Source organism: Mastigoproctus giganteus, chromosome 9, assembly GCF_048544385.1.
Source record: "Mastigoproctus giganteus isolate SK-2022 chromosome 9, ASM4854438v1, whole genome shotgun sequence".
In the NCBI taxonomy this organism is placed as follows: domain Eukaryota; kingdom Metazoa; phylum Arthropoda; class Arachnida; order Uropygi; family Thelyphonidae; genus Mastigoproctus; species Mastigoproctus giganteus.
This window is the reverse complement of record NC_143583.1, coordinates 31,530,693-31,558,591: the sequence shown is the minus strand read 5'-3', so window position 1 is coordinate 31,558,591 and position 27,899 is coordinate 31,530,693. Positions and strand designations below refer to the sequence as shown.

Here is a 27,899-nt window from a genome sequence, read left to right as displayed (position 1 = left end):
GAAGAAAATTATCAATTTGGTTACAGTTAAATGAAAGAGATGCAATTCGTGAATTTCAGAGATACCTAATTGAGATATGGTTTCAGAAGAATTGAAGCATTTGATGAACGCTCTGAGTACGATACCAATTTCATCGAGTAAATGTGAACGAGGATTTTCACAAATGAATCTGATCGCCAGCCCAACCAACGCTTCATTGATGACAAAAACAGTTTCTTCACTACTGTTTCTTAAAATTGTATGCCCATTGCTGACCCGCTTCGATCCAGTATGTCGATTCGTGGCCACTTCGGAAACGTCATTCAGCAACCGAAACAAAAAGAGAAAGAAAAGAAGTCAGCATAGGACAGGGGTCAGCAACCTGCAGCTCGTGAGCTGCATGCAACTCTTTTAACATGTAACTGCAGACCTTTTAACTTTACAGCTCGCATGAAGCACAATTTGAAATGGAGTTAAAGGACTTAAAAATCAAGGACATGTGGAGTGCAAGACTAAAATGCCTTAAAACTGAAATTGAGGATTTGGGGAGGCAAAAGGCTGCACTTGTAATTCTACACAAATGGACGGCGATAGATGACTTTAAAATGCAAACCAAATTGTGTTCGATGCGTGGAGTAGCTTACCGGACCCATATATAAAAATTAGAATATATCGGCATTTGGACTTCTCTCAGTTTTTGGTATTGGATGTTTGTTACGTTTTTTTTTCAGTATTAATAAATAATATTTCAATATATATATATATATATATATATATATATATATATATATATTTTTTTTTTTTAATAAACACCTTCCCACTCTATTCCATCGCACCCCTCCCAGCTTGAGCTGAGGTGCGGCTCTTCGGATTTTTTTTTTTTTTTTTTTTTAAATTTAAATTAGATCAAAAATGGCTCTTCGCTCAAAAAAGGTTGCCGACCCTTCTTGGCATAGAGTGTCGGATGAGAATTTAATAAAAATTTGGAATATTCTACAAAAACTTTATTATGAAATTATTTTTACTTATTTTACTCACATTTTACTTATTTTTTTATATACTTGAATGATAAATTTCTGCTTAATAAACTGTATATTAATACACTTAATTTGTTGTTCGTATTCTAAAAACATTACTACTAAAGTAACAATATAACAGAAAAAAAAATTTTTTTTCAGAGTACTTTTCATATCCTTTTAATTTTCAATTTTTCCTGATAGCAAAAAATGAGTACCAGCACCTATTTTTTTTTACATTTTTTTTTTTTTTTTTTTTTTTTTTGGTTTTTAGGAGCATTAGCAACTAAGGCCATATTGCTCCAGGATATGCGGTGGTCATTCCTTAACCTTTCCGCATCCTCCGTATTTGGTGTGACGGGCTCGAACCCCGGTCTAATCAAGAAGCGTGTGCTACGCACTGCTGCTCCTTCCCACCTGGCTACGGAAGCGCCTTTTTTTTTTTTACAAAAAAAAAGCACTGTGTGTATATATATATATATATATATAATAGTAATTAATATTGAAGACAAATCATAAAGTCCAAGATAGATTTATAGAAAATGCAAGGGATAATGCAAGGCTAGTAGAAGAAAGAATAATATACACATTATGGTCGTAATGCATCACTGCTATTGCAATTGCGTTGGCCAATAAGTATTAGTTACAGTTTGTTGGTTACAATTTAATAACATTTATTTCCATATTACTCATTATATAAATATATACATAAACTTTGTTTAGGCTCTATATGCACTACCTTAGATAGTTTATTCTACTCTATTTCTTATATTTTAATTTATGCCATCATGGATTTCAGGAATACGCACTTGGGTTATTTATATATTAATATTAACTTTATTCTTAATAAATATGCAACTTAGAAGCTCATAGCTACATCGGCAGAATAAACTAAATTTGACCGAAGACACTGTTTCTGCTTTGGATAGTGCTCTTAACTATGTTAATACACTGACATATACACAAATAACACACAGTTCACAAAGCAAATTAGAATATAATGCTTCTGGCTCTAACATCCTAGATCCATTTCTTAAATTTCAACGTTGTAATAACAAATTACGTTTTACTTGTCCTTATATGCACCCAAATCATGCTACAATTAATATAAGTGCACAAATATTTTACAAAATGAATAATATATATATATATGTGATCAGTTGTCATACTTGCAATGTTTGACCTATATTTTTAACATTGCCACTGGGCTAATAGACACTGCTCTTTGTGGACTGTTATTAGTGGAGTCCTCCAAGATTCAGTGTTGGGCCCATTTTTGTTGTCTATATTTATCAATGATATTGATGAAGGTACATCAGGCTTAATGTCCAAGTTTGCAGATGAGACAAAGGTTGGCAGGGAGGTTAATGACAAATTTTGCAGAGCCAGCGAACAGGAAGTTTTTTATCTATATTTAGTCGCGTTATTGACATTGTTATATTAAATTATTTTCTAAAGGTCGCTTATAGACCTAGTCAAGATCCTTGGTTTATTCTGAATCGAGACAGCGAGATTTTGGAAATTATACAACATTATATCCCGAACTAGATAGCATTATCTCTAAATGGGCCTACAAGGCTGGGACAATTCATATTGAACAATTAAACTTTACACCAGCCGGTATTCAAATAAACAAATTCCAATCCTGCAACTAAAACACTTTATTTACAATAAAACAAGATAAAATACGAGCATATAAAATGAATTTAAATGAAATAAAATAAAATATAAAATATATAAAATATGATGATAAAAGCGATAAAAACAGTTAAAAAAATACCGTAACAACTGTAGCTTTCGGAGATAGCGATCTCCATTCTCAAAAGCATATTTCTGCTGTGCGGCACATCCTTAAATAGCAGATCCACGGCACTTTGTCACATGGTTCCTCGGGAGTAAGGCCGGAATTTCCAATTTATGCACCGGAACCGGAACCGGAAATGGCTCGGGAGCGCGCTAGCTGAAACCGTTGATCTCTCCCAAGAACCACGGTTTCAAAGAGGGGATGTAAGCGTACACCCTTGTCTCTATTAATGGAATTTCTAGCTGCCCCAATACGTCAACTCTCAAGCCATTTACGGTCCCAGAACCCCTGTGCATGATCCGTGATGACAGCATCCTCCGGGGAGATTTGATGTTGCTTCTCCCAGAAATGTTCTGCCACAGCAGACTTCCCATAGTTTGAGGACTTTATTGCATTCATATGCTCCGCCAGACGGTCTTTCAGTCGTCACCCCATCTCACCTACATAACACACCCCACAATCCGGGCATTTAATTTCGTATACCACCCTACTGTTGGCTTCTTCTTTCGTTATGGGGTCTTTGACACAAGATATCACTGTGTCAAAGTTGCACACAGCGTATCTGGCACCCCCGAATTATTCGTGCAATGTGGTCTGAAAGGTCCGGATAGTAGGGAATGTATGAAGTACTCACAGGGGCGAACGGCTCAGTACGGGTGGACTCCGCTCCTCTAATAATTCTGTCCAACACCCTCTGGGGGAAGCCGCATTTCTTGAGGTCTGCCGTGATACGAATAATTTCGTTGTCTCTGTCCTCGGAGGTGCTATAGTGGGACCACACCCTATCTACTAAAGCCTTGACAACACTACCCTTGTGTTGGCTGGCTTGTGCATCTTCCAGGACAAAGGTGATATCTTGTGTCAAAGACCCCATAACGAAAGAAGCCAACAGTAGAGTGGTATACGAAATTAAATGCCCAGATTGTGGGGTGCGTTACGTAGGTGAGACGGGGCGACGACTGAAAGACCGTCTGGGTGAGCATATGAATGCAATAAAGTCCGCACACTATGGGAAGTCTGCCGTGGCAGAACATTTCTGGGAGAAGCAACATCAAATCTCCCCGGAGGATGCTGTCATCTCCGGGGTTCTGGGACCGTAAATGGCTTGAGAGTTTATGTATTGGGGCAGCACGCAATTCCATTAATAGAGACAAGGGTGTATGCTTACATCCCCTCTTTGAAAACGTGGTTCTTGGACGAGATCAACAGTTTCAGCTAGCACGCTCCCAAGCCATTTCTGGTGCATAAATGGGAAATTCTGGCCTTACTCCCGAGGAACCATGTGACGAAGTGCCGTGGATCTGCTATTTAAGAATGTGCCGCACAACAGAAATATGCTGTTGAGAAAGGAGATCGCTATCTCCGAAAGCTACAGTTGTTATCAGTTGCTATGGTATTTTATTAACTGTTTTTATCGCTTTTATCATCATATTTTATATTTTTGTATTTTATTGTAAATTAAATCACATCAGTTTTAGTATATATTTTACTAAAAAAATATATACTACTATATATTTTATTTTATTTCATTTAATTTCATTTTATACGCTCGTATTTTATCTTATTTTATTGTAAATAAAGTGTTTTAGTTGCAGGATTGGAATTTCTTTATTTGAATACCGGCTGGTGTAAAGTTTAATTGTTCAATATAGATAGCATTAGCTTAGTATAGTATAGTATATAATATTATCAATTAAACAGTAAAATTCATTAATCTTGTTAAACTTCATTGTCAATTATATTGTACTTTTTAACAAAATACATATAACGTCTTAGATTTTACAAATGTAACAATTAATTAATACATAACTTGATACGGAAGTTATATAACAAAACTCGAAGATAATACTTGATACTGAAAAATATATATATAGATATATAATGTTACAACTGCGTTGGGATACAAGTTTAGGGTTAAATTTTGTACTGAAATTGAAATTTTATTGAAATTGAATCGAAATCATGACTCAGACCAGAGCAGCAAAGCAAAAGGCTCAAGCTAAATGGAGTGCTGTAGCTCGGGGGAAAACTGAGTGGGGGGGCAGTTGTCCTCTGAATCACAGCCTTTTAACATGCACTACTTGCTTGATATTTGTGGAGCAATCAGGTATGGGACATGATATTGCCAAGGGGGGATGTCTTTGTGTGTGCACGATGTAAGGAGTGTGACAAAATCAGGCGACAACTCAGCATTGTTATGGGCCTATATGAGAGCTTGAAGGACAGGGTCGATGCCCTCAAAGGATCTAAACTGAGGGGCCCATCAAGCTCTCAGCTGCCCACATCAACGCCAGAGCTTGCACTTGTTCATCACGCAACCCCCAAGGCAGAATGCGCTGGTCGCCCCCACAGGAACTAGTAGTTGTTGGTGACTCTATTGTCAGGGAAACGGGGAACATGCTATGTAAAAAGGATAGGTGGAACAGAACCAGGGCATGTCTGCCAGGAGCAAAGGTTGATGATATTGTACAGCAGATATCTTCTTTAAGGGCAGAAAAGGTGATATTGTTGTACACGTTAGCACTATATGATATTAAGAGTAGGGAGACCTTTGATACTGTTGCACATGGAAGACTGCTGAACAAATTGGAGCAGTGTAGCATTGGAGACATATTGCTGCTACGGATAAAAGGATGGTTGAGTGGGAAAAGACAGAGAATGGTAATCAATGACCACTGCTCATCATGGACTAATGTTATTAGTGGAGTCCCTCAGGGTTCAGTGTTCGGTCCATTGTTGCTTTCTGTATTTATAAAGGCATATCAAGCTCAGGTTTGTCTAAGTTTGCAGATGATACAAAGATTAGCAGGGTTGCTAACCTTTGTATCATCTGCACACTAATGACAGTATGCTTCTGCAAAAGCATCTAGAATTGAGCAGATGGGCTGAGAGGTGGCAAATGAAGTTTAACATTGACAAATGTAAAGTACTACATATGGAAAGCAGTAACCCCAGAGTGAAGTATCAACTCTGTGGTACTACACTGACAGTGGTAGAGAACGAAAAGGACCTGGGGGTAATTGTGCAGGCAGATATGAAGTTTTCTGAGCAGTGCAGATGGTCTGCAAGAATAGCTCATAGTGTCTTGTCTATGATATACAGGAATTTTTCTAGTAGGGTTAAGGAGGTGATTATCCCCTTATATAAGGCAATGGTCAGGCTACACCTTGAGTACTGTATACATGTCTGGAGGCCTCATTTTAAGAAGAATGTAGAGCTGTTGGAATGAGTACAGAGAAGGGCAACAAGATTAGTGAATGGAACAAAAGGGTGCTCTTACGAAGAAAGGCTTAAATTTTGAAAATTACAGTGTCTGGAGACTAGGCACCTACGAGTTGATCCGATTGAGGTGTATAAAGCCTTGAATGGCTTGAGCATGCTCAAAACTGATGGGATTCTTTCACTTGCCCAGAATAATCACCTGAGAGGTGATAAATTCAAATTGAGGAAAGACAGTTAGTATTAGCATTAGTAGAGGCATTTGATGCAAGAAAGCAAGATTATGCAGCATCAGCCAAAAAAAAAGTAACATAAATAAATAAAAAATAACCACTTCCACTTCACCCCTCTGTTCGTTCGAAATACCTGTCCAGCTGAGCCTTAAACTTATTGAGGCTATCAACTTCCACGACAAGGGATGGAAGTCTGTTCCACCTACCAACCACCCGCTGGCTAAAGGCAAATTTCCGCACATCTATCCTACATCTGTCTTTCCTCAATTTGAATTTATGCCCTCTCAGGTGATAATTCTGAGCAAGAGGAAGAATCCCATCAGCATTGAGCATGCTCAAACCATTCAAGGCTTTGTACACCTCTATCAGATCACCTCGCTCGTGCCTAGTTTCCAGACACTGTAATTCGCAAAACTTAAGCCTTTCTTCGTAAGAGCACCCCTTTGTCCCATTCACCAATCTTGTTGCCCTTCTCTGTACTCGTTCCAGCAGCTCTACATCCTTCTTGAAATGAGGCCTCCAGGCCTGTATACAGTACTCTAGGTGTGGCCTGACCATTGCCTTATACAAGGGAATAATCACCTCCTTATCCCTGCTAGAAAAATTCCTATATATCATTGACAATACACCATGAGCTACTCTTGCAGCCCGTCTGCACTGCTCAGAGAACTTCATATCTGCCTGCACAACCACCCCCAGGTCCCTTTCATTCTCTACCACTGTCAGTGTAGTACCACAGAGTTGATACGTTGCTCTGGGGTAGCTGTTTCCCATATGTAGTACTTTACATTTGTCAATGTTAAACTTCATTTGCCACCTCGAAGCCCATCTGCTCAACCTTTCCAAATCCTGTTGCAGCAGCATAGTGTCAGTAGTGTCCTTGACAACCCTGCCAACCTTCATATCGTCTGCAAACTTGGACATTAAGCCTGATATACCATCATCAATATCATTTATAAATACAGAAAACAATAAAGGACACAATACTGAACCCTGAGGGACTCCACTAATAACATTAGTCCACGATGAGCAGTGTCCATTGATTACCACTCTCTGTCTTCTCCCCCTCAACCACCCCTTTATCCATAGCAGCAATTTGCCTCCAATGCCACACTGCTCCAATTTGTGCAGCAGTCTTCCATGTGCAACAGTATCAAAAGCCTTTCTAAGATCCAAGTATATAATATCAAAGTTATACTCTGCATCCAGTTCTTTTGTGACTGCATCATAGTATCCAATCAAATTGGTCAGGCAAGACTTCCCCTTAACAAAACCATGCTGTGTCCTAGCTATAACTGAAGTCCTGTCCAGATGATCCTGCAGTGCTTCTTTAACCAGTGCCTCCATTAATTTTCCGGGAACAGAAGTTAAACTCACAGGTCTATAATTACTTGTGTCAGCCTTTGATCCTCCTTTGTGAATTGGGGTCACATTTGCACATCTCCAGTCCATGGGTACCTCCCCTGAGTCCAAGGAAGCTCTCATAATTATGGCTAAGGGTTTGCTTACTTCCTTTGCTGCCTCCTTTAATATAACTGGATAGATCCCATCCACCCCAGGTGCCTTTCTTGTGTTTATCTTTAACAATTTCTCCTCCACTTTGCTCTCAGTTATTACAAGATTCTCTAGCTTACTGCTAGAGTTGAATACACCTCTGGCATTCCCCTCGCTGAATAACTCCTCATGTGTGAATGTCGATGCAAAATATTCATTTAGTTTGTTAGCTACCTGAGCAGGGTCATCAACAGTTGACCCATCGATATCAAGTGGACCAATCTGATTCATCCCCTTCCTTCTAGAGTTTACATAAGTAAAGAACTCTTTGCTGTTTTTCTTCGCATCCCTTGCCAAGGATCTCTCGTAATCTGCCTTCGCCTGCCTAACCTCCTTTGTAACTTGGTTACAGATCAACTTGTATCTATCATAGGCGTCTGTGTCACGTGTTAATTTGTATGTATCCCATGCATTTTTCTTCTCTGCCATATGCCTCATTAGTTCATCTGACATCCATTTAGGCCTAATGGATGTTTAGGCCAGTTGTAGGATAGATGTGTGGAAGTTTGCGTTTAGCCAGCAGGTAGTTGATTGGTGGAACAGACTTCCATCCTTTGTTGTGGAAGTTGATAGCCTAAATAAATTTAAGGCTGAGCTGGACAGGTATTTGGAACGAACAGAGGGGTGAAATGGGAACGTTTTTTTTTATTTTTATTGTTATTATTTTTTTTTTTTTTGCTGATGCTGCATAAGCTTGCTTTCTTGCATCATATGCCTCTACTAATGCTAATGACAGTATGGAACAGGACTAGAAAAGTTAGGCAGATGGAGTGAGAAATGGCAGCTGAAGTTTAACATTGATAAGTACAAAGTAACCATAGAGTAATGTGCCAACCGTGTGGTACTGAACTTAGGGTAGTGGAAAATGAAAGTTCTGGGGGTAATTGTCAGTCAGATTTGAAGTTCTTTGAGCAATGCAGACAAGATGTCTGGACAGCTCACGAGGTTTTGTCAATAATAAACAGGAATTTTTCTAGCAGGGATAAAGAGGTGATTATCTCTTTGTATAAGGCAATGGTCAGGCCACATTTTGAGCATCTTCAGTACTGCATACCGGTCTGGAGGCCTCATTTTAGGAAGGATGTAGGGGCTGCTAGAACAAGTACAGAGAAAGGCAAAGAGATTGGTGAGCAGAACACAGGGGTGCTCTTACCAAGAAAGGCTTCAGTTCTGCAAACACTGTCATTTCTGCATGTTCTGCAGCATCTGGAGATTAGGCACCCATGAGGTGAGGTGAATGAGGTGTTTAAGGCTTTGAATGAATTGGGCAAGCTCAATGCTGATGGGATTATTCCTCTTGCTCAGACCACAAATTCAAATCGAGACAGGATGGTTTCAGAGTGGATGAGTACAAGTTTGCCTTTAGCTGGCAGGTGGTTGATTGCCAGAACTAGCTTCTGTCTGTTGTTTAGGTTCAGAGCTCAAATAAATTCAGGGAAAAACTAGACAAACTATTGGAGGGAATAATGAATAGGTGAAATGAGAGGTGTCTTCTTCTTCTTTTATTATTTTTTTATTTTTTGGCTGAGGCTGTATAAGCTTGCTTTCTTGCATCATTTGTCATTGCTAATTCTTATACAGTGTAAGGTAATCTTATGACTTTTCCAATAAAAAAAAGCCACCTGCCATTCAATATAAAGCATGCCAATTCAATATAAACATCAATATACACCATCAATGTAATTTTTCAGGTTGTTTGTATAAAGCATAAACAATAAAATAATGTCTGAGTAGCATACCATCAAATTTGTTTACTACAGTCCTAGCATTGGTATACAAGCATATATACATGCACCTATTTTTGCCTGTTGGTAATCCTAACAGAGCCCATGTATTATTTTGTCCCCCGAGAAGCTCAGCAGGCCTTGTAATATCTGGCATCTTACCTTCCAGATTTCTGCATGCCTAAATAGGTGCAGTGCAAGAATCAAGTTTGCCTCTGCCATCAAAGAGGTAATTGTATTCTCCCAAACTGGCAGTGTTCTAACCAACATAACACTGCTTCAATAGCATCATAAAATATTCTTGTACCTGTCTTTTTAAGTGTACCCATCCTTGTAATGAGTTTTCCCTGTGAATAAATAGAAATCATACCGAGAAAAAATTCTACCCCTTGAGCTTTGCTCAATGTCTCCAAGGAACAGACTGACTGACAAGGCTCTGATCAGATACTCCTTCTTATCATGTTTACGCAAAATCACAGATACTTTCAAATTTAATCCTAACTTCTGGCTTTTTCTCGATACTGTCCTATATCTGTTAAATAAATCTTCAGACATCCTATTCGTAATATCATTAGTATCAACGTTTGCAAACATATCACCTTTTGTTCACTGAAAAAAATGGCAACTCTACAACATCTTTAACTTTTGCCCTCGGCAGATATTGATATAGAAATGTTATTGATTAATAACATTTCTATATCAATATCATAGAAACTGATGTAGAAATTTTTCCAGCACAGAAAAAAGAAGTGATTATCCTGTTTTATAATGCAATGAGCCACATCTGAAATACTGCAGACAATGTGGAAACCTCATTTTTGTTAGGACACAGATCTTTTGGGATGGCAGAGAAGAGCAATGTTATTAGTTGGAGGCTAAAAAGAGTATTCTGATAAAGAAAGAATGGGAGTTCTGTAAATCTATTCTTCAGTGAGCAATAAGCTCATTTCATTAACTAGGCAGCTGAAATACTGGTAACCCCAAAAATACAAGAGAGTCCTCCCAACTTCATATAATTTTAATAAAACCAAACAGCATTAACTATTTTACCATTTTGAGGTTCTAATTTTGTGCATAATGCATAAAATAATAGCTAGATGAAATATAAAATAAGAAAACCATTCAAAAACCATCACCCTTCTCTGTACCATCACTTTTTTTTTTGATTCAGCCATTTCTTTTGTTCACTAAGAATGTCTCCAACACAGCATTGACAGCAGAAAAATAGTCTGTAATCATCTGCTGGCTGTTACCAAGGATTTTTTTATTTGTAACTACACACTTCTTTCTTTTCAGTTACATTCAACACCACCCTCTTACTCATTTTGAGAAAGTCAGTACTCCTGAATTAACTTGAATGAAAATAAAGAAAAAAGGTTGCCTCTATAACTTGACAAATACCTTTTTAAAGCTGTAACGAGAATGCAGGAAGGTACTGGAAGCATGGAAAAAGTTTTTTCTTTTGTATTAGAATCCCTGTTCTCAGAGTATAAGACAAGTGTGAGGAATGCATAAAAACGAGAAAATGTGGGAAACTGGATTGTGGGGAATTCTCTGAGTTCACTTTCTTATTTACGGAGACAAAAATAATTTTTCATGATGGTTTGAAAAATATTACTTGCCGACCATATCCCATAAACAAAATAACAAGGCAGACTGGTACACAGGTTTGGCATAAAAACAGGTTCATTTGCAATGAAAAATTGTACATTTAATAATTCTCAGATATGACAGATGGTGGCTTGCAGGGGTGGTACTTTTCCCCTATTAATATTTATGGAGGGGATCAGTTCACAAGTATTAACAGGTGCTTTATGGGGGTGGTGCTATATCAAGGTTCAAATATAACATAAATAGATCCATAAGGTGCATTATCAACACTTAAGATAAAGTGTTGATAACATGTTGATAATGCACCTTATGGAATTTTTTGAGGAGTCTCTAATGCTTTCAGGTTGTTCCAAAGAAGATGCCCAACACTGTACCCTGTAGAGTAAATCTTTCCAATACTAGAACTAAGAGCAAGCTGCTTTCGACTGTACACCTCCACCCCTCGGGAAGTCACCACAATGAGATATAGCTTGAAATCACTTTGATTACTGCGATAAGTAACAATAAAAAATCGCCCATTTTTCAGAACAATCACTACCTCTTCTTTTGTCCAACCCATGCAATTTCATTAATGATGCCGGCTGTTTCTGTTCTTTTGAAACTACATTTTTTGTTATTTCACCAGCACACCTGCATGATCACCAGCTGAATGTTTATTTGCATATTCACAAAATATGCAAATAAGCATTCAGCACATGTCGTCGTCATCACTACAAAATGCTAAATCTATTTATGCATTTCCTTTTAGGATCGAATATTTCCCCCCCCCCAGAATCTTGCATATATGTCTTCTTAAATTTTACGTTTATTTCTTTGGCCTCTTACTTAAAGACATTGTTAATTAGCTTCATACTACAATGAAACAATCATGTACTACAGAGAATAACACTATTATCCTGCATTTTTATTTTGCACTGTATGCTAGCACACTTTAAAGCCAATTTGTTAACAAAATGAAGCAGAAAATTGAATTTTTTTTTTTTTTAAATTTGGTTATTTTTTGCAAAAAAAACAAAACAAAAAACAAAAAAAAGTGAAACTAAGTTTGCAAAAAAGACAAGAAACTCTTGTCACAAACTATAGCATGCAGTGGGGGACAAATAAAGTAAAAAAGACCAATTTTCCATTGTAAATCCTAAGCTACAAACCAACAAACTAGAACTTCACAAGCCCTCAATTTAAACATGAATTGAAACAATCTTAAAGCATTAAGAAGGCATTTTGCAAATTTTTTCTCTCATCCTAACAGTCATCATGCGATACAATTATATAACTTACCTTTGATTCAAAATCATCATCTTCATAACATTTCTGGCATACAGGACAATAATTACCTACAAAAACAAAATAACAGTAAAATGGTTATTATCAATTGAATTAAATAAAATTGATTAACAATCGAAAACCCATAAATAAATTGTACTAGGTTTTATCCAAAATTGATATATTTCTTAACAAAATATAAAATTTAAAGGGGGAAAAAAAAAACAGTACATAGGTAAGATGCAAAAATGAAACAACCAAAAATTCTAAAAATAACAGAGATACTCTACTGATGGTATGAGCAAAGGGCACCTCTTTTGACATCTGTTCAGAATCTACTTTTGGTGTTTAGTAATTTGCTGGTTTCGATCAATTAAAAAAAAGGTTCTGTTTATAGGATCAGTCAGGGTTCCATGTAACTATTAAAAATAAGAGGTGGACAACAATAAAATTTAAAAATTAATGAGTTAATTTGAAATATAACTAACACTAATTAAACCATGTGAATTGTTGTTAATCAATCAAATTTAATTGTGTACAAGGTATTACATAAAGTTAATACTTGCACACAGCAGAACTATTTAAAAAATGGTGAACACTTTCCTGCCATAATTAAAATAATTAAAAAGTATAATTAAAATGATTTAAAGGCTGTTATTAAATGAGCAAGGACCACTCATAATATGGTTTAGAAGCTACTTTGAATGTTTAGAATTTGTTGGTCTCACTTATTTAATACAGACAGACAGACAATTCAGTTTGGGTTCCAGATAAATGTAAAACTAAGTGGCACATAATAATAAAAATTTTAAAATTAACAAATTAATTTGAAATATGAAGCCTGCCAACCTTTGTATCATCTACAAACTTGAACATTAAGCCTGATATACCTTCATCAATATCATTGATAAATATACAAAACAACGGTGGGCCCAACACCGAACCCTGGTGGACTCTACTGATAACATTAGTCCACAATGAGCAGTGTCCACTGATTACCAGTTCTCCCACCACCATTTGATCCATTGTAGCAACTTGTACTTAATGCCATGCCACTCCAATTTGTACAGTAGTCTTCCATGTGCAAGAGTGTCAAAAGCTTTGCTGAAATCCAAGTATATGATATCAAAATTATTTTTTGCATCCAGTTCCTTTGTAACCACATCATAATATCCAATCGAACTTGTCAGACAAGACTTTCCCTTAAAAAACCCATGCTGTGTCTGAATTATTGCTACAGTCTTGTCTAGATGATCCTGCAATGCATCTTTAACCAGTGACTCCATTATTTTCCACAGAACAGAAGTTAAACTAACAGATCTGTAATTACTCATGTCACCATTTGATTCCCCATTGTGAATTGGGGATACATTTGCACATCTCCAGTCTGTGGATGCTCTTATAATTATGGCTAAGGGTTTGCTAAATTCCTTTGCTGCCTCCTTTAATATAACTGGATAGATTCCATCCACTCCAGGTGCCTTTCTTGTTTAACTTCAAAATTTCTCCTCTACTTTGCTCTCAGTTATTACAAAATCATTAAGCACTCTGTTACAGTTTAATAAGCTTCTGTCCTCCATTTTCCTACAGAATTCTTCATGTGTGAATGTAGATGCAAAATACTCATTCAGTTTGTCAGCTATCTAAGCAGGATCATCAACAGTAACACCATCGATATCAAGTGGAGCAATCTGATTCTTCCCCTTCCTTCTAGAATTTATATAAGTAAAGAACTCTGCTGTTTTTCTTTGTATCCTTTGCCAAAGATTTCTTGTAATTTGCCTTTGCTTGCCTAACCTCCTTTGTGATTTGATTAAAGACTAGCTTAAATCTACCATAGGATTCTGTTGCCTGATAATTAAGTGCATCCCATGCATTTTTATTCTATGACACGAGTCTCATCAGTGCATCCGACATCCATTTAGGCTTAAACCTTGAACATTATTTCTTAATCAGTATGAAAAGCCTAGTAGCTTCCAATATTAATTCCTTGAACATTGCAAATTAGAATTTACTGTTGGTAACATCATCAGTTGGTCTCACCGTATAGAATTTAAGTACTGTCTCAGACCACCATAGTCACTGTTACGAAAGCAAAAACCCTTCCCTTTACCACTAATGGTAGTGACCACTTTAAGTAAATCCCACATCAGTCCACTGTGATCACTGCCACCTAGCGGTTCCTTTATCTGCAAATTCTTAATGCACGAATAATCACTGCTGATAACCAGATCAAGAGTATTACTCTCTCTGGTTGCCTCTGAAATATACTGCTGCAGAAAACAATCATCCAATAAATCCACAAAAATCTTGCTAGTGTGCGACCCACAAGTTCCAATCAATATCTAGGAAGTTAAAACCTCCCATTATAATACAATCTGATTTACTGGCCCACTATATTTCTCTATATAACTGTTCATTGTACTCAATACAGTCATTAGGGCTATAACACACTCCTACTATCATTTTTGCTTTACAAGTGCTTATGTCACACAAAACTGACTCAGCACTGCAGTGTCCATCTATGTCAACTGGATGCTCTTCCTTAGATTTTATGTGTTTCTTAACTAACAGAATAAATCTTCCTCCCTTCCTATCCTGTCTATCCTCTCTGTTCACATTGTACTCCCCAAATTCCGATTCTACACTGTGATACCATGTCTTTGATATCCCAACAATATCCACATTTGATGTCTTAATCAGCACTTCAAATTCAGAAAATTTATTTACTATACTGCAAGCATTGGTGTACATGCAAGTATACATGCATGTACACCAATGCTTGCAGTATAGTAAATTCAAGAACATTAACAGGGTTTCACTTGCGTAACCTCTTTTGTGACTTGATTATAGACATATGCTGCACTGCCACTTTATTAGGTACACCCCTGCTGTGCACACAAATGGCTTGTTCCACAATGTTGCAAGTCACATGACCACAGTTGTGGATATAGATGCAGCAGAACAACCTTTCTAGTATCAGTTAAGCGTACAAACTGTAGCAAGCATGGGGGAAAGGAGTGATCTAACAAACTTCGAATGTGGCATGATAGTAGGTGCAAGACGTGCTGGACAAAGCATCACTGAAACGGTAGTTCTCCTGGACTTCTCACGCATCACAGTTTCAAGGGTGTATTGAGAATGGTGCAACGAACAGAAAACATCCTCTCAACGGCACTCCTGTGGAAGAAAATCGCTTGCTGATGAGAAAGGTCAGAGGAGGAGGGCTAGAATTGTGCAAGCAAACAGATGGACCACAATGTCACACATCACATCACATCAGAATACAATCTTGGTGCACAGAACAAAATATTGCCAACAGACCACTAGTCGCATTTTGTTGCGAATGGGCTACAACAGCCGATGGCCACATCGCCTACTCTGGTATCAATGAAGAACAAGAGAGCATGCCCCTGTGGGCACAGCAACACCAGCACTGGACTATCGAGGATTGGAAAACAGTCGCTTGATCTGACGAGTCGAAGTTCCTGGTACATAATGTTGATGGAAGACTCAAAATTTGGCGAAAACAATATGAATCCAAGGACCCATCATGTTGATGACTATTGTGAAGGTGGTGGGGGCAGTGTTATGGTGTGGGGGAATGTTTTCTTGGCAACGATGGGACCATCGATACCCATAGATTCACATCTGAATGCCACATTGTACCTAAACACAGTTGCTGACCAAGTGCATCCGTTCATGTTGACAGATCATCCTCAGTCAGATGGTTACTTCCAGCAGGATAATGTGCCGGTGCACAAAGTCCGAATCACTATGGAATGGTTCCAGGAACATGACAATGACTTTTCTTTGCTGCTGTGGCCTGCTCAGTTCACGGATCTCAATCCTACTGAACATCTTTGGGATGATGGAAGCAGTGTGGCATTGGAGGCAAATTGCTGCTATGGATAAAGGGGTGGTTGAGGGGAAAAGACAGAGAGTGGTAATCAATGGACACTGCTCATCGTAGACTAATGTTATTAGTGGAATCCCTCAGGGTTCAGTATTGGATCCATTATTGTTTTCTGTATTTATAAATGATATTGATGATGATATATCAAGCTTAATGTCCAAGTTTGCAGACGATACGAAGGTTGGCAGGGTTGTCAAGGATACTACTGACACTATGCTACTGCAACAGGATCTGGAAAGGTTGAGCAGATGGGCTGAGAGGTGGCAAATGAAGTTTAACATTGCCAAATGTAAAGTACTACATATGGGAAACAGCAACCCCAGAGAAAAAATATCAACTCTGTGGTACTACACTGACAGTGGTAGAGAATGAAAGGGACCTGGGGGTGGTTGTGCAGGCAGATATGAAGTTTTCTGAGCAGTGCAGACGGGCTCCAAGAGTAGCTCATGGTGTATTGTCGATGATATATAGGAATTTTTCTAGCAGGGATAAGGAGGTGATTATTCCCTTGTATAAGGCAATGGTCAGACCACACCTAGAGTACTGTACACAGGTCTGGAGGCCTCATTTGAAGAAGGATGTAGGGCTGCTGTAACAAGTACAGAGAAGGGCAACAAGATTAGTGAATGGAACAAAGGGGGGTGCTCTTACAAAGAAAGGCTTAAGTTTTGCAAATTACAGTGTCTGGAGACTGGGCACCGGCGAGGTGATGTGATGTGATAGAGTTGTATAAAGCCTTGAATGGTTTGAGCATGCTCAATGCTGATGGGATTCTTCCTCTTGCTCAGAATAATCACCTGAGAGGGCATAAATTCAAATTGAGGAAAGACAGATGTAGGATAGATGTGCGGAAATTTGCCTTTAGCCAGCGGGTGGTTGGTAGGTGGAACAGACTTCCATCCCTTGTCGTGGAAGTTGATAGCCCAAATAAGTTTAAGCTCAGCTGGACAGGTATTTCGAACGAACAGAGGGGTGAAGTGGAAGTGGTTACTTTTTATTTATTTATTTTATTTTTTTTTTTTTTGGCTGATGCTGCATAAGCTTGCTTTCTTGCATCAAATGCCTCTACTACTGCTAATGCTAATGATCTGGAAAGGGCTGTTTGCTGCAGGCCTACACCTCCATCGAATCTCAAGGAACTGCATGGTACTCCATTCTTGCACAATGTTTTCAGCATCTTGTTCAATCCATGCCTAGACGAATTCAGGTTGTTTTGAAGGCTAAAGAAGACTCAACATGCTACTAGGTAGGTGTACCTAATAAAATGGGAGCACGGTGTATATTCTCATTAATATCTACTTACATTAAGGCTGGCTTAGAGGTATTCATAAATCAATTCCTTTTGCTGTTCTGGCGATTGGCTGAAAACACGCGACCACATAAATGATTGTTACCAATAATTGTGGTTTTTCTGGGAAATCCAAGCATAAAGTAGAGTATCCTAACATACTTCTGCTCTAAGGCCATTTCCTCAGAATGATGCAATGCCAGTTCCAAAGCCACACGAAACTGAAACTTGTGGACTTGACTCTGATTCAGGATTAGAAAAGGAGTCTCCAGAAGATGCAGAACCCAGAATAAGTACAGACTTTTCAACTGAATCTCAGTTATCGGTTGATTCAACTACTGCTCATCTCAGTTGCCCAAATTATTCGCTGTATGATTCCTTTCGCCTCAAAGGTGGTACTTGTGCATATGTCCGTACCAATATTTCCTGTCAGAGACTTGGTAATCTGGAATCTCCTCTTTTCAATCTTCTCTGGCTTATAATCTGTCTACCACATTGTGTCAAATTCATCGGTTATCTCTACCATTCTCACAACTCCACTAATCACTTGGAGCTCTTTGACTTCCTCTCTTTGCAACTTGACTTTCTCCAAACCAACTTTCCTAACAGTGAGATAATTTTCCTTGGTGATTTTAATGTTCACAACTCCAGTTGGTCGAGATGCTGAGGCTTTTGCAATTACCAATGCCCTTGCACAGATTGTTCATTTGCCTACAAGAATACCAGACAATCCTAACCATACAGCCAACACGCCTGATCTTTTTCTCACAAGTACACGGTCAAAGTGAGTGGTCCTTTAGGCATCTCAGATCACAACTTTGTGATTGTCTCTTGTCCAATGGAGCCATTATCTCATGGCTATTCCCAACCTTGTATTGTTTGGCCTTACAAGAATGCAAAATGGGATGACCTGCGAGATTTCTTTTCTTCTTTTCCTTGGTTGGATTACTGTTTAAAAACTTCTGATGTCAACGTTTGCTCAGATCGTGTCAGTGAAATTATTCGTGTAAGAATGGAATCCTTTATTCCACACTCCACTTTAAAATCTCGTCCTTTATCTGAACCCTGGTTTTCCAATAAATGTGCTAAGGCTGTTCAAAAGAAGAATGTTGCATATTGTAATTGGCTTGTTTCCAATTCTTCAGTTTCATTTTTTGCCTACAGCAAAGCTTTTAAAGCAGTTATTAATCAGTCCGAACTAGATTTTGAACAGACTAAGAGTAAAAAAATTTGCTTCTTGCCCTAATGGTAGCCGAGCATTCTGGTCTCTTGCCAAAGCTATTGGCCGCAACTTTTGCCCACCTCTGTCAATAACCAGACGGTTCTATTGTCACTTCAACAAAGGATAAAGCTGACCTGTATCCCATGACAAGTATCCCATTTTTCTTCCAATTCGTGTATTAATGATCTTGATAAAACACCTCCCACCATTCCCAACACGCTTCATTCAATTCCTCCTGTGGTCTTCCTTCAAAAGGATGTCATACGGATTTTGATGAATCTTGATGCAAAGAAAGCTCCAGGTCCTGATGGTATTTCTCCACTTGTTCTCAAAACCTGTGCTGCTGAACTTACTCCTCTTCTTTGTCGGCTTTTTTCACTTTCTTATTCCAAAGGTGTTTTTCCTTCTGCTTGGAAATTTGCCCATATCCAGCCAGTTCCTAAAAAAAATGACAAATCCCTCCCATCCAATTATCGTCCCAAAGCAATTACTTCTACTCTTTCTAAAGTGGTGCCTCCGTAGCCAGGTGGGAAGGAGCAGCAGTACGTAGCACAAGGTTCTTGATTAGACCAGGGTTCGAGCCCGTCACCACCAAATACAGAAAGGTCAGGGAATGACCACCGCATATTCCCGAAGCAATATGGCCTTAGTTGCTAATGCTCCAAATAACCAACAAACAAACAAACATCTTTCTAAAGTAATGGAGAAATCAATTAACCGCCAACTCTTGAACTACCTGGAACCCTTCCGTCTGATCAACGATCGCCAGTATGGATTCCGTCAGTGTCGATCCACTGGTGATATTCTGGCTTGTTACCAAAATTCAATTCAATGGAATCGTTTGATGAAACACAAGCAGTTGCTCTTGACATCTCAAAGGCTTTCGATTGTGTTTGGCATAAAGGTCTTCTAATCAAGCTTCCATCTTATGCCAACTGTTTTTTGTAATTGGTTATCCAGTTTTCTCTCTGATCGCTCACTGAGGGTGATGGTAGATGGCACTCTGTCTTCTTCTAACTTCTCCACTAATGCTGGTGTCCCCAAGGTTCAGTTCTTTCCTCTACTCTTTTGCTCTTGTATATTAATGACCTTTTTCCATTGACGGGAAATCCTATCCATGGTTTGGCTGATGATAGCACATTGTATTCCACTTTCCATCTTGAAAAACCTTGCCCTGTTCAATCAGCTTCAACTTCTCGAATATCCACTACCAATTCCTCAAATGCCAATCTCCAAGTAATTCTCCAGTGGGGCAAAGACAACGTAGTTGATTTCAATCTTCTAAAACTCAGTCTTGTCTTTAACTTGCAAAAAGGATTCTTCTACTCCTATGCTTATCTTGGGTGACACTCCAATTGTTAGACAAAATGATGTCTCTCTTTTGGCGATTACCCTGACTTCTAATCTCTCTCTTGGAACAAGCACATTACAAATATTGCTTCCTCTGCATTTAAAAAACTTGGTTTTCTCTTTCGCTCTCGGCATTACTTTTCTTCCAAACAGCTGTTCAGCTGTTTGGAAGAAAAGTATTCTGTACAAATCGCAAATCCACCCTACCATGAATATTGTTCCCACATCTGGGACGGTGCCCCAAAACATCTCTCAGGCTTCTAGATTCCATTCAGAAGAGGGCAGTTAGGTTAATTAATGACTCCTCTCTAACGGAGTCTCTGTCTCATGCCTTTTCTACAGATACTTCCATGGGCACTGTTCTTCTGAATTGGCTACTATAATTCCCACTCTCTCTCTTTCAAAACAGTCCAAATACGTGCCGCCACCAGCCAACATCCATTTAATGTCCAACTTCAAACTCACAGAACAAACTTTTCATCCTCTTCGTTTATTCATTCAACTGCCGTTTTCTGGAACAACCTTCCTTCATGCATATTTCCTGAAAGTTACAGTCTACAGAAGTTCAAGTCTAATGTCAACAAATATCTTCTTTCGTCTTCTCAACCTCCAACCCAAGCATGGTACTAAGTACTATAGGTTCTAATACGTCTCTTGTTTGGGGTTTTCATATAAAAAAAAAAAAAAAAGCTATTGCAATCACATGGTAATGTAGGTGTTATAATAAAACAAGAAATGGCCATTCCTTTAACAGTCTTCATAATATAAATGCAACTGAATCAGATTGGCAAAAATCGAAAATTTATTCAAATTTTATATTTCTGATCCAAAAATAAATAGCCTTGTTCACAGAAATTTTCACAAGAATATGAGTATAGGCATGTCATTTTAGCATGTGCTAAGCACAGAAAATGGAAGAACTTCCTGTAAAAATATTAAGCCTTTGAAAAATGATTCACTCAATTGAGTCCTTGGATCTCCTAACAGACCCAAGGACTAAATTATATTGCAATAACAAGCAAACATTGTCTATAATGGCCCTGCACATCATTTGACAAACAAAGGATGAAATGAAGGCAACAACAGATTGAGAGCTACAGTTCATGCCATCTTATTAGGGGTTATCAAAGGGGGTTATTGAAGGCATTGTTGGACAAGGAAGAGATTCCTTGTATTGGAGAAGTATCAATGCATCACCAATACACATAAAAACAGTTCTACGAGTGAAGTGGTTACTTGTAGGCCAATCAAGTCTAACTCCAGTTGTAGGGAAATCGTGGAGGCAATGATAAAGAGTGCAACAGATTTTTGATAGAAATAGAATTCTGAAGCTAAACAAATAGTTTCGTTAAGGGGAAAATCATGTTTGACTAACCTGGTCAGCTATTCTGACAAAGTTATTCATGAGGTGAATGCAAGAAATAATTCAGTTGGTCATCTGGAATTTAGCAAAGCATACGACTCAGTGCCTCATGAGAAGTTACAATGTATAAGCAGGCTTAGAACATGTTGAAATCATGGGTAAGATTCTAAGATGAATTGCAGGGTGGTTGCATGAAAGGAAGCAGAGTTGTCCTTAATGGTTACTCTTCAGATTGGTGAAGGATAACTTAATAAACACAATAAATGAATAACATAAAATTTACATAAAAAAACTGATAAGCATTAAACAACTGTTAAAATCAACATTTAAAAATTACTAAAAACTGGGAAACTTTTGACTACTCATTCTTTCTAAACATAAATAATATGCCTGCCAGAATGCAACTACATAAAATCAGATTCACCTCTCCTCTGTCACATGCAGTTTGCACAAAGCTATGTCATTCAGCCTTCCCTTTCTCCTTCTATGAGCATTCCACCACAAATGAAAGTGCCACAATAGAACATTTTTCAAAATTGGATGAATGCTCACACACTGATTGAAGACAGGGTATCCCTTTTCACGGTATGTACAGGGTTTTAATTGCTAGATTCTCAAACCAACAGTAGCATCACTTGCATTCCTTATCCACATTGCCAATGTCAGCAGAGTTAATGCAATTCAGTTACTGATGACTGGCCAGTGAGGCCCCCCCCAGCCCAGTGAGTCCGAGCTATAACTAAAGTCTAAACAAGACATCAGTTATAGCTCGGACACAGCATGGGTTTGTTAAGGGGGGGGGGGGAGTCTAGTCTGACCAATTTGATTGGATACTATGATGTGGTTACAAAGCAACTGGATGCAGGGAATAACTTTGATATCATATATTTGGATCTTAGAAAGGCTTTTGATGCTGTTGCACATGGAAGACTGCTGCACAAATTGGAGCAGTGCGGTATTAGAGGCAAATTGCTGCTATAGATAAAGGGATGGTTGAGGGGGAGAAGACAGAGTGGTAATAAATGGACACTGCCCTTCGTGGACTAATGTTATTAGTAGAGTCCCTCAGGGTTCAGTGACCCATTGTAGTTTTCTGCATTTATAAATGATATTGATGATGGTATATGAGGCTTAATGTCCAAGTTTGCAAATGATACCAAGGTTGGCAGGGTTGCTGATGACACTAATGACAATACAGTAAACCCCCGCTATTCGCGGCATCTGTATTCGCGGTTTCGCGTATTCGCGATCGCCGATTTAATATAAAATGAAACCTAAAAAATGTGAATTTTAAAGCGCCGTTAATATTTTCCGCCATAAAAAAACATGGGCGTGGCTAAAATTATCTTTCCCGGTCAAAACAGCGCTCAGTGGGTGGGGGGGAGAGGGGTGACAAAATCGCGAGCGTGAAAGTTTCTCGCTAATCCTTGTTCAATATGTGTTATGCGCTTGTTATGGAAGGTTTCGTCGTTTGCTTTTAATTTATATGCTTATAAATTGAATAAATTTATCAATTTATAAATTGATATGCTTACAAAAGTGATAAATCTACCGTTTTGCGGTGAAAAACAGACTTTTTCCGAGTGTGTTAACGGAAGAAGTAACTTTGTTGTGGACAAGTTCTTTCTAACCCCTACAAAAATATCACTACGAATAACAAGAGAAATGTGAAAATATCAAAGAAGGTGATGACATTAGCGAATAAAATTGAGTTATTAGATAAAATTTCTAATTCCTCAGTGGCAAAACATTATAAAATCAATGAGTCAACGGTACGATCAATCAAGAAATCGGAAGAAAAAATCCGCCGTAGTGTCTGTGAAAACGCGCTAATTGCTTCAAAAATTTGCTCTGTAACTCGTGATGTTAAATTAGAAAAAATGGAATAAGCTTTAAATCTGTGGATAGAAGAACGAACTCAAAATAAAATTCCGTTAAATTCACTCATCATTCGTGAAAACGCAAAACTCCTTATCAACGCTTTAGCGAAACTGGTGATAGCACTGGCGGTATAGGTTTTTTAGCTAGCAAAGACGCTGGTTTGAAAGATTTGTTTGAAATTTCTAATAAATATTACATTTAATATTAAATTGTTTCTTATTTTCATTTCGATGCCATATGCTTGCATTTCACTATGTACTGTCTATGTATATAGTCATATTATGAAGGTAGATATAATACATACATAGACAAAATTTTAGACTAGTTTTTCTTATATATTTCATACTTTGGAACGGAACCCCTTTATTACTATGGGAGCCATAACTCAGTATTCGCGTTTTCGGTATTCGCGGCATTTCTCATGAACGTAACCCCCGCGAATAGCGAGGGTTACCTGTATATGCTGCTGCAATAGGATTTAGAAAAGTTGAGCAGATGGGCTGAGAGGTGGCAAATGAATTTTAACATTGATACATATGGGAAGCAGTAACCCCAGAGTAACGTATTAGAGAATGAAAAGGACCGGGGGGGGGGGGTAATTGTGCAGGCAGATCTGAAGTTTTCTGAGCAGTGCAGATGGTCTGCAAGAGTAGCTTATGGTGTCAATGATATACAGGAATTTTTCTAGCAGGGATAAGGAGGTGATTATCCCCTTGTATAAGGTGATGGCAGGCCACACCTTGAGTACTGTATACTGGACTGGAGGCCTTATTGTATGAAAGACGTAGAGGTGTTGGAACGAGTACATAGAAGGGCAACAAGTTTAATAAATGGAACAAAGGATTGCTCTTCCGAAGAAAGGCTTAAGTTTTAGAGATTCCAATGTTTGGAGACTAGGCACTTGCGAGGTGATCTGATTGAGGTGTATAAAGCCTTGAATGGTTTGAGCAAGCTCAATGCCGATGGGATTCTTTCTCTTGCTCAGAAAAATCACCTGAGAGGGCATAAATTCAAACTAAGGAAAGACAATTGTAGGATAGATGTGCAGAAGTTTGCCTTTAGCCAGCAGGTAGTTGATTGGTGGAACAGACTTCCATCTGTCATTGTAGAAATTGACAGCTTAAACAGATTCAAGGCAGAACTGGACAAACATTTGGAGCGTATGAATTTGTGAAATGAGAAGGGGATGTGTTTTTTTTTGGCTGATGGTATATAAGCTTGCTTTCTTGCATCATATGCCTCTACTAATGCTAATGCATTTGCTATGTCTTCAGGAGCAGAGAGTTCCTGCCCATTCCATGAAAGAATTGGTTGGGGGGGGGGTTGGAAATTTGCTGGAAATCTGCCCGATTTTCTTCCATATTAACCTAGAGTTAGTATTTCTGTTTGTGGTAGCTGAAAACCGAATTTAAGATTTTTTTTTTTTTGGCTTGCCTTTGAATGAGAGCTGCTTTCGTCCTTAGCTTCTTGTAGTTGATAAGATTAGCTGTGGTTGGGGATCTACAAAATAAATTCTATGCTTTATTTTTTAACTTGTTTGCTTCTGTGCAGTCTTCATTCCACAAATAGTTAAGGTGCCATCAGGACTGGGATTCAACAATGGAATTGAACATTTAGCTGCAGATAGTAGGTGTGAAGTGATATAATCTGTGGCTTCATCTATCGACTGTGTTCGTATATATTGCTCATCCAGGGTGGCAACTGATTGAAATTTTATCCAGTTGGCTTGAGAGAACTTCCATTTCCTGCAGGGTTTGGCTAAAGGTGGTTTTGCAGTAAGCAGATCACAAATAATCGGAAAATGGTCATGGCCCATGGGATCATTCATAACAGACCATTCTATGATTGGTACAGAATCAGGGAGCATAAAGATAGATTGATTGCAGATGTTTTTCCAGTTGGTAATTGTATGTGAGTGGGTGCACCAGTATTAAGAACAGTAAGGTTTTGCTTATCCAGAAAGGTTTCAATTAGGCGGCCATGTGTACCAAATTTTGTCGATCCCCATAAGAGGTGGTGGCCATTGAAATCACTCAAGAGACAGACAGGGGAAGGAAATTGCATTAGCCGGTTTTCAAAATCTTGGTAAGAGAAGGTACGACTTGGATGGAGATAGACTGATACTAGTGTTAACGCAATCTGGGTTATCAAATGTACATCAACAACTTCAATTTCAGTTTGCAAAACAATTTGCTTGGTCGGGATCTTTGAGCTGATGGCCAGGCCCCCACAGGCAGCATTTGAAGTATTACAATCTTGTCGATAGATGACATAGTTCTTTACGTTGGTGGAAATTTGAGGAGTTAGACAGGTTTCCTTTAGACAGAAACCAACCAGTGAGTAGTGGTTAATTAAGACTTGAATATCATTAAGGTTGCTAAGAAATCCTCTACAATTCCGTTGTAGAGTATAAGGCATTACTGGTGTTTAGTAGAAGAAGAAGCTGTATCTGACTGTTTTTTTAATGTGACTGGCTTGTGACGTTCAGGGCTTTGGTTTGTCTTTTTTTGAGAAGAATGGCAGACCGGTGTCCATTTCTTCTTCTGCATATATTTCTAGGATCGGTTCTTCCTGTCTGGATGAGTCAATTGTATCCATAGATGTTTCTTGGATATTCTTATTTAAATGTGAGCTTCAATTATTCTATGTAGAAGCAATCACTGGGGGAGGAGAAGAAGATGTAGCTGGTACTGTAAGTGCAGAAACCAACTGGAGAGTAGCGGTTAAGACTTGAATATCAATTGCCTGAATATCACTTGCCTGGTTCAACTGCTTAGGGATATTGGACTGTTGTTGAGAGAGAATAGCCCAACCCCAGTCAACGATTAAAGTGTTTGAAGGGACTGTAACATCAGTTTAGGTGGCCACTGATTGATATTTTTGCGCAATACTGGCATATGTACACTTAAGTCATACTGGGAGCAATTACTTTCCTTGCTTCTTGAAAACTTACTTTATTTTCAATCTTATATTTCACAATTTTCTTTTTTCAATTTTCCATTTGTCGCGTGTCTTGAATAAGCAGGATGGTTGCCTTTACAGTTGGGGCAGGCCATTTCTTTTGCCTAGCAATCACTTTGTGTGCGATCAGAGGACCCACAATTGGGGCAAACTTGGTTTCCTCTGCATGCCCGTTTGAGAGTGGCCATACTTTTGGCACTTAAAACATCTCAATGGATTAGGAATGTAGGGCCTAATGCGGCAGAGCAGATAGCCTGCTTTTATCGATAGTGGTAGATTTGGTATATTGAAAGTGAGAATAATATTCCTTGTAGGTGTGAGTGTACTGTCTTTTTTAGTCATAATCCTTTTCACTGCAATGACATTTTGATCTCGAAGCTCTTGCGTTATCTCCTCCTCCATGACATTCAATAGATCCCAGATGGATATGACACCTTTGGATGTATTTAATGTTGCATGTGGAGAAACCGTTACTGGAATTCCAGCAAAGTTTGTAAGTTTTAGTAGTTTCTCCGAATGTCCATGGTTTATTGTCTCCACTAGTAGGTCCCCTGATTGCAGTCTCTTGACTGTCTTAGGAGATCCTGCAAGACTTTCCAGGTGTTTCTGGATAAGAGAGAGAGAGAGAGAGCTCACTGAGAGGCTGATCTGCAAAAGTGCATCATAAGAAATGCAGGAAAATCTGTTGCTGAGGAAGTGGCTTTCAACCTCTTGGGTTGTGACGTGTCATGTTCAATATCTAACTCTGTCTCTAGAGGTGGAAACACATTTTGATCCATGTTTGCTCCTTTTGGCCCTTGTCAGATTAGCTTTCCTGCCAAGGTTTCCAGAGTAGTGCCTGGTGTGACCAAGCGTAAAGTAGTAAGTGTTAGTAATAGAAGTAAGAAAAATAAAGAATAGTGCCTTTCCTTTCTTACTCTGTACAAGCGCTGTTATTAAATGAATAGATTTATTAAATCTATTCATTTAATAACAAGAACGTATAATAACCATAAATCGCTTTTGGGAAATCGCAGTAATAGCACAGAGAAATCGCTCAGTCACAATCGCTTGGTACCTGTAGCCTCTTCTAAGATGGTTCTCTACAGTTGCTGAACTTTGTGTTAATTAGCACCCCATGCCAATGCTTTCTTCAAAAAGACATTAGGATGCTTCCCATTGTGCAGAGGATTGTATGTCCCAGTGAACTCAATGCTTAAAGTAGCAATATGGATCAGTTGCAGCAGTGAAGAAGATACAAAATCCAAATATGTCTTTTGAGGCAATGAAATACTAAACTTTTCTAGTAGCAAAGTTTAATCTTCCTTTCACCTTTTGTCAGAGAAGGCTGAAGGTTGAATGAGCAGTAAAGTGTGGACTGCATATTTTATTTGAAAGTTATACTCTTAGGGAAGGGATTATAAGAATGAAAAAAAAAAATGATAAAAATACAAAAACCATTCATTAAATATAAAGTACTGTAACTAGAAATATACAATTCATATTTTACTCATAAATATCAATGGGAAATATCAA

The 27,899-nt window shown here is 38.4% G+C and overlaps 1 protein-coding gene across 1 annotated transcript in view; it reads right to left on the bottom strand.

Annotated features, from left to right (window-relative positions):
* The window catches only part of LOC150080133 (uncharacterized), a 348,537-nt gene that overhangs the window by 78,702 nt on the left and 241,936 nt on the right, over positions 1-27,899 (bottom strand). Inside the window, exon 15 of the mRNA XM_090380622.1 lies at positions 12,419-12,474. Within this exon, the coding sequence (XP_090236748.1) occupies positions 12,419-12,474 (56 nt within the window). The remainder of the gene's footprint in view (positions 1-12,418; positions 12,475-27,899) is intronic.